The sequence below is a fragment of the Anoplopoma fimbria genome, chromosome 17 (genome assembly GCF_027596085.1).
Source record: "Anoplopoma fimbria isolate UVic2021 breed Golden Eagle Sablefish chromosome 17, Afim_UVic_2022, whole genome shotgun sequence".
Lineage (NCBI taxonomy): Eukaryota > Metazoa > Chordata > Actinopteri > Perciformes > Anoplopomatidae > Anoplopoma > Anoplopoma fimbria.
In genome coordinates, this window is record NC_072465.1 from 29295525 (window position 1) to 29304081 (window position 8557).

At 39.4% G+C, this 8557-nt stretch overlaps 1 protein-coding gene across 1 annotated transcript in view; it reads left to right on the plus strand.

Moving 5' to 3' along the window:
- Nucleotides 1-7731, plus strand: part of pcbp4 (poly(rC) binding protein 4) — a 53577-nt gene extending 45846 nt beyond the window's left edge. Inside the window, 3 exon segments of the mRNA XM_054616986.1 lie at nt 3008-3177; nt 7319-7423; nt 7425-7731. Coding sequence (XP_054472961.1) covers nt 3008-3177; nt 7319-7423; nt 7425-7731 — 582 coding nt within the window.
- The last annotated feature ends 826 nt before the right edge of the window (nt 7732-8557 follow it).

Genomic DNA, 8557 nt, shown 5'->3' on the forward strand with positions numbered 1-8557 from the left:
TCTAGTTTCAAGTCTTCTTCAATACAGCATGATGTTCATTTAGTAAATGATGCTCCATTTAGAGTCAAACAGACCATAAAGCAGGGGATGCTTTAGGGCGGGGCTACACACTGATTGACAGGTCGACACCAGAGGCGTATACGGCGTCTCTACGTCACTCCTCCTCAGTCCATATATGGTCACTTCCTGTTCACTGGTTGCAACAAAAACAACATGGTGACGGACGTAATCCAAGAGGGAGACAGCGAAATCACAAAAGTCAAGGCTTCAAGGTCCAGAATCCAATGGGTGGCATCATGAGTTTACCAATTTGTAGTTTATTTTGGATACGTTTGTCTCCATGCCGTTCTTGTAGGCACTATGTGTGCAATTGGCTCAAGGCCAGAGGAGACGTGTGTGTATTAATATTTAATGTCATCATCACAAAATAATTACTTCCCCGTCTTGACAGAATGAAGCTTTGTTTACAAGAGGTTATGCTGAAATCATGAAAAAAAGTCTTCCAACAGATAGTTTTGATTCATGAAAACGAGTTTGAATATTGATATCAAGAAATGACAACTGTAATCACAAGAAAAAAATCATAATTATAATAATGCAGCGAGTGGAAAGAGAATTACGTTTTACTTTAACTACGAGTCATTAAACGAGTCGCTAACCTCTGAGGCAAAGTATATATATGTATATAACTGCTGTCTCTTCATTTTCACAACGAGTAAACAAATAATTACTGTAAATGACAAAGTTATTTGATGTGAAACATTTCAGGTTAATGAGCCACGCAGAGAGTTAATGAATGAGCTGTTTGGATCTTTACACCAAAGTAAAATATATATATCATGGTTATTATGTTTTAATTGGGTTACATTTACACCACGCTGGTTGTCATTACGTCTCTGTCACGACGCTGCTGTTTCACCAAACAACGTCGGCGTCATATTTATTGTTTACTCAGAGAAAAACAAATCCTGATCTTCAATCATTCTGTGTTTTTGGACTTCTGATCCAAATGTGACCTTGACATGTGGAGACACGGTCAAAACAAAAAGGTAACAAGATGTATTTACGGTCCGAGCTGACAGTGGGATCAGTGGGTCTATTGTTACTGGGACCAGTATAGCTCACTCTGACACACTGGTGGCTCAGATGAGTCAGAGGTCACCACCTGTTGTTCCTCCGTATTCTTTTGACAGATAACAAGAAGAAAAGATGGATGAAAACAAAGGTGTAGGTTCAGAAATCCTTCCATCAGCTACGAAATAACCTCATGAGGTTTAAGTGAAATATTCCTTTCTATGATCCCAGTAGACCACAAATACCAAAAAAATGGACTTGTCAATCTGTGCAATACAAAAATATGTGCAATCCACCGTGCAATACAATAATTATACAAAAAATATTATTTCTTGTATATATAATATTTTTAGTTATTGTGGATTTTTAGCTTTTTTACTTATTTATTATTCTTTGCTGTGTTATCACTTATTTACTTATTTATAATACTTGTTTTGATCTTGTCTCTTTTTTGCACTATCCTCTCTGCTGCTGTAATCCTGCAAATTTCCACACTGCGGGACTAATAAAGGATTATCTTATTTTATCTTATCTTATTTTAGTTGGAAATGTCAATGATGGAGGTCTAAAGTAGTTTAAGGTTGCACTAATCACACCCTCAGCTTCATGAATCTCTGAACACACACATTTAAATATGTAACGCTATGCTGTTGAACAGAGGTCAGGTTAGAGAGAATTTCCTCATGCAAAGTTCCAAAACATCACAATATTGTCTAAGTTACGCTATAATTTAGTGCCATTTATATTGAAGTAGCTTGTATATGTATTAACGTCTGTATGTGGTCAACAACTGATTGCCAAATCAAAAAAAAAGAAAGTTCAATTGAATAATATCTCAACTAATATATTGAACATTTTCAAAATTGAACTGGATGAATTAAAAATAATACATAATCTAATGATAAATAAATGTCCTTTTCTCATTTCAAGTAAAAAAAAAAAGGGGCTGCATTGAAGAATAAATTACGTAACAGAAAAGCTGTGTGTTTAGATTAAAATGAATTTAACTGACTTGTTCTTGACCTGCAGCTTTAAATTCATTTCATACAGGTGGGAAGTGATGTCAATAAAAAAAACACTTTATATTCTTCTAATTTTCTTAAAGAAAATGTGTGCAGGGACTTATTAAACCTGTTGTTTCAGCCCTATTGTCCTCTCTTTTGACATCATTGTTCAGTAGTGAATTCATTTGTTAGGATTCTCATAATTTTGGGCTCTTAGATCGTTTATTTTCTGTGCCTTCATTTTGGATTTGTATCGATATGTTTGCTCAAAAGATTTGTTCTTTTAATATTCGCCAAGATCTGACCCGGACCGCAGTCAGCCCATTAGCGACCCCTGGTGTAGGAACACAGAGGTGGTGGAAATTAGAAACACAAATAAATTGTATATTTTGACAAAACTTACAAAATCTAATTAGTTTAGTTTGAAATTAACCTGCAGATACATCTATGGTCACAAACACACCAACACTGGAACATTTTGAAGTGGCAACCAGAGAGAATAGACTATGGTGCATTCAGGTCAGAACTCTCTTGTCATTGTTTGAATCGTTCAAACGCTACATTTGGAGAACCTGCTTTTAGTTTTTGTGCAACACACATTAAAATTGAACATAATGGTAACTAAAGATCAATTTAGAATGAATGTAATTATTTTTTTTTTCTTAACATCTGTTTTTTTTGTGAAATCTGTCCACAACCATTTGATGGATTGAAGTGTAGTTCAGACATTCATGTTCACATCATGATGCATTGTAATATCTGACTTTTCATCTAAAATTAAAAGAAATGTCTCCTATACTTTATCCACAGAAAGAGTAATAAACATAAAAACATCTGGAGAAAGTATCAACACGATTGTGAGAGCTAGAATGTTTATTAAGAATACAGAAAACGTGGATAATCCTCTCCGCCTCTTCCTCCCCTCGCAGCTGATTGGCTCCATCATCGGTCGCCAGGGCACCAAGATAAACGAGATCCGGCAGGTGTCGGGGGCTCAGATCAAGATCGGCAGTCAGATCGACAGCACCAGCGACCGCCACGTCACCATCACCGGCACGCCGATCGCCATCAACCTGGCCCAGTACCTGATCACCTCGTGGTAAGCATCCGAAACCGAAGGGGGAAGTGTCTGGATAGGACGGCTGCTGTCATGTGACTAATGACATCACCTATAACTCCAATCTCCAATTCAAACCTAGATTTTCTCTTTCACTAACTTTGAACTCCTTTGCCTCCTCAGTAGGTATTTCGCTTTTTAATGAACACCCCGATGAGAGACGGCGATAATGAACGCGGGTGAAAAGAATCATTACGTTTAATCATTTCATGCACTTGAGAACTGAGAAAGCTGGACTACTTCAAAGCCTCACGACCTTTCAGAGTGTCGGACTCTGTTAGTTCTTCTGTGCATTTCTGCAGGTTAAGTCCATAGTTTGATGAGTACTGTTGTTCTTTTTCTTTGAGTTATCAGTAAGCCAGAAAACCAAACTGTCTTAATGGTCATTCAAACAGACGAGGCCAAATACTGTGTAGAAAAAAATGTGTGAAGTCCAATGAGGCTCCAGGAGAAAGTTTCTCTCCCTCATGGGAACAGATGGATGCACGACTAAAACTCTTAAATTCAATCTGTTAAATCTGTGTTTTGTCCAATTAAACAATAATAATTTCAGTTTTAAAGATCTCAAATAAAACGGACGCTTGTTCAATAAACTAATTTCCACCACAAATCAGTATTTCGCAAAAGTGCAATTGCATCACATCGTGTCTATTTATACTATTAGACTATAAAATACTCTTCTTGTTACTTCACTACATTTATTGGACAGCTTTAGTTACTTTACAAATTAAGATTTTTGCACAAAAAAAGTATAAAAAGAGCTGAAATTTTGGATTTTGTTATAAATTAAAGTAACCAAAAGTAATTATAAGTACAGCAGAAACAATAAATTGATTAATCAATTAGTCGAGTGACAGAAAAATGAATTGGCAACAATTTTGATAATCCAAAAACGTTTCACATTTTTCCCCTTTTTATTATTTCAATATTTTTAATTTATAGGGTTTATTCTTTAGTATTTTCTTTTTTTTTTGCAACTATGTTTTGATAAAAATGTATTTGGTTGATATTAAAGCAGCTTTTCCTCATTATTGATATAAAAGCTGCCAAAAGTTAAGTCTGATTTGTCCGCTTTAATTCTTTTTTAAGCCTGTATGGTTTTTCCTGCAGAATAGGACTGTCTGTCAAACAGTAGGACTTTTTCCATTAAGTACAGTTGAATGGAAGCAAAGAGAATTCAACTTTTTTTGTTCTTATAAGTGGAGCAACAGTCGTGTGCAGTTAATGCTTCTTTTATCACATCTGCAACAATTAACATGAAAAAAATAAATGAAGCTCTACGTCTAACACGGAAAACAACTTCGGTTCTCCTTCGGCATCTAATCAGGCTCTCCATATGAGAGACACAGACCTCCATGAATATGCAAATGCATGATTGGACCCTGGGTGAAATTGATATTTCACTTACTGCTCCGACAGCAGGGAGAATATCACACACAGAGACGGTGTAGGAAAGGGTCGGATTCATTGGGTCTGAAATGTCAGGTCAGGAGAGGTGAGGGACTGACGCTGAAGTGTCAACGACAAATTAGTTCTTTTCCTTTTTACCTCCAGTCAGTCAACAGACAGATAAGACTTCCTGTCGGAGCTTATTCCACCTCGTCTCCCGCCCGCTGACCACAGAACAGAACAGCTACATGAATACTAACTAAATGTAAATGTAGTTTATTCATAAATGGTAGAAAAGACCTGTTACTGTATTCAGTAAAATATGAGATCAGGACGTCATTGATGCTTTTCTAGTCTCTGATCTCCGATAAAGTTACATTGTGAACAACCAATCTGTGTTTAAACCAACAGGAGGAGAGCTAGTAACGCTAGCAGCACCGCTAATGGCTAACGAACGGAGGTTCATTACAGTAAAATTATTATATATATCTGCCAGCTGTGATTGGTTGTTCCTCGTCACATGACATGCGGTGCTAGCTGCAGCCTACAGTTGGAATATACAGGCACTTGGGAACGCTTGCACATCGCAATGGCATCGCCCACTCAGAGATTTAATGCGCGCAAAAAAAAGCAACGGGAACGGCCCTTTATAGATAATCTGGACCGTGTTGCAGATGTTAACCTCACCTACTTTAATTTAGCGTCATACCACCCGCATCAGCTGGAAAACGTCATGCAGTTGCACAACGTCTCCCTCTCCAGTGAGATTTCGGAGTATAGCGCCATCTTTGTGTGTTTTTTGTAGAGGCAGATCGCTCCGATGTAAACGTGACTCTCTCTTATCCACCGTTGATTATTCACGGCGCTCTCTCTGGACCCTTCGTGTGCAATCAGGGAACCCGTCAGACACAAAAACACGCCCCCTAAAGCGTGGAGAGAAAAGGGGGAGGAGCTGCAGTGGATGTTTCCATTCAAAGTCGCAACGTAATATTTAGTGTTTTAAATAAAAGTACTTTGTTGTTGTAGTTCCACGCAACCAAATCAAAACTAAACGAGAGCTAGAATGTGTAAATGTGGATGGTAAGTCGGCTGTGAGATGATCTTTGATTGACTGCAGCTTGTTCTTGTTTCTAAGAAGATACGTCAAAATTTAACAGTGACAGTTTGTGGGTCAGGAATAGAATATTTGTTACTTTTGAAGCCAAAACCTTTTTCTGTTTAATGCTGATTACCTTGAATTAGAGCTGCACCAGTTTTCTTGTTTTAGAAGGTTTTGTTTCATCGTCAGTTTCACTATCTGTAAACGCAGGTGTCTAAATATCGCCTGGTGAGGAACGTTCATATGTATCACAGAATGGGACATCAGCTGAACTATAGTACTGCTGTGTATCCTAAAAATGTTGGGTAAAAAAAGTAACATTTGATCTGCATCTGGGTGTTTTATCAGGAGAAGGAAATACACAGACATTCTGGTGTTCCAGGTAGTTTTGATACCTAAACCTAACCAATTGTTTTACGTTTACCACGCAGCATTACTTAACTTTTCCCAAAGTCATCCATGCCGATCTACTCAAACATTTAAAGGGTTTCTTGTTGATCCATCCTTCACACTTCCACCAAGTTTCCTGCCAGTGGTTTTTCCCCGTTATCCTGCTGACAGACAAACAATCCGAACCTCCTTGGTGGAGGTAATGATCCTCTTCAAAATGAAGTGGAGAAACATTTTAATTGACTTTGTATCTGCTACAGAATATTTAAACAAATGGGTTTTAGAGAGATAAAGGTCCACTCCCTTTATCAGGCCTTTGTGTGTTTCATTGGTTTCTCTAAAAGGTTTTTAGTCAAATTTTAATCTTATTTATGTGGAACTTTTCTATTTTTTTTGAAGGGGGGACAATGATTTCTTGCTACATAATTCATTATTTGTTAAGTTAATTTATTTGATTGTTTAAATCAAAACTGGTGGAGTTACAAAATAAGCCTTTTAGGTGTTCTGACTCACTTGTATATTCTATTATTATTCATATTGTTTGGTTTAATGTTCCTTGTTCTGTGATAGTAATTAAAGAAAGAAAGCTACACTTTTGGCTAGTAGCATTTAACAACTAGCTAAAAACAACATTTTATTTTTGAAGTTTAGACTCATTGGAGCTGTTGTTAATGTTGGTTATTTAAAGAGACCATGTTACTCAGAGTACATTTAGAAATGAAAGTTAGCAGCTCACGCTAACTGTGACATGGATCTGGACTTTAGCTCTCTAAAAGTCAGTTTTTGTGCTTCTTCTTCCTGTTTCTGAATCATCTCTGAAAAGCTTCCATCCTAATATATCTACACTGGTTTTGTTTCCTCCTCCCTAAGCCCCCTCCCAAGCCATCACCCCAACTTATACAGCACACCCCCCATCCGTACAGCGAGCTCCCCTACAATAATCTGTTGCAACCTCCAGCAAAACACACCTGTCTTATGATTTGAGTTTTGTCAAACTTCCTTTATTTCATTTTATTTACTCTCCAAAATATCCTGTCTTGTTTTTTCTTCTTTTTTTTCCGTTCAGGTTTCGTTTTTTACTCGTCTTTTTTTTAACATGTCTTTTATTTAACCCTCTAACCCTTCTCCATCCAAAACCCCCTCCCCCTTACCCCTCTCCTCCCGTCCCTCCACCCTCCGTCCCTTCCCTCCACCTCCTCTCCCTCCCTCCCTCCCTCCTCCCCCCCCATCCCTCCCCTCCTCCAGTTTAGAGACCGCCAAATCCACCGCCCAGTCCTCCTCCATGCCGTCTCCCGTTGACCTGACCATGAGCTTCACCCAATCCGCCCCCCCGCCTCCTCGTCCTCCTCCTCCCCCTGGCAGCGATGGGCGCCGCCATGCCCCACGCTCAAATGCTGGGCGCCCCCTACGCCCTCCCCCTCTCCAGCCTCCTGGGAATGAAATCATTCCCTTACCTGGCACTCTCCACCCCTCCAGCCTCAGCAGCAGCGGCGGCGGCGGCGGCGGCTGCAGCCATCGGCGGCCCCATGATGCAGACAACGGCGGGCGTTCCGGTCCAGGCTCACGCGGCGGCGGCCTTGGCGTCCTACACGGCCAAGATCTCATCCTCAGCCAATGGGATGAAGAAGCCGGAGAGACAGAAGTTTGCGCCGTACTAAAGAAGGAGGAGTTTGCATCGCTGAGGTAGCTTTTTGGAACGGAGCTGGTGTTTTTTTAGATGGAAGGGCACTTTGATTTTCCTTCTTTTACACTCTACTTATTACTCTCTCACTCGTCTTTCTCCCTTTCTCTCTCCGTCTCTTATTCCTTCTTTATCGCTCTACAACGTCAAAGTGGGATAATTGGAACGTGTATGATTTCAGACGTGACGTGATGACATTGGAGGCCATGTTCAGCAAACCAATACGTTTTTTCCAACGGTTAGAGTCGTGACCATCGTGGGTTGGTCGTGGTCATCCCTGCTGCCAAGCACAATCTCATCACAGCTTGGCGGAGACCGACACCATCCCATGGAGAAGCCTTTAGAAAGGAGCAGCCTATATGCTCGTTGTAATTTCATAAAGTTGCTCAATCACAAACTGCAAAAAGAAGTAATTTCCTCTGCAAAACTCATACAAACAGCCATAATTTACTCAAAACCTGTTGCCACAATCTGTTAACCGATCCAAGTTGAGGGCAGCCAGACACCAGACTGCAGTGGCTCATGGGTAATCAGAAATGCAACGAGCGTGGTTGTCAAATTTTCATGCTGCTATCCGTCTTATTAAAGAACAAATAGATAAAGAAATAATACCCTCCATCTTGCTTTCTTGACCTTTTTTCTACGAGACACAAACAACATGTTTGTTTCTGCTTTTTCTTTAAGTGGATATTTTAAAAAACAAAGTTTCATGAGCTTTTAAAATCCTCAAAGTCGGGTCACTCATGATCCTGCCAGTACTGATTATTTGGCAGCATTTGTGGGATGTTTCTGACTTGTGTGCA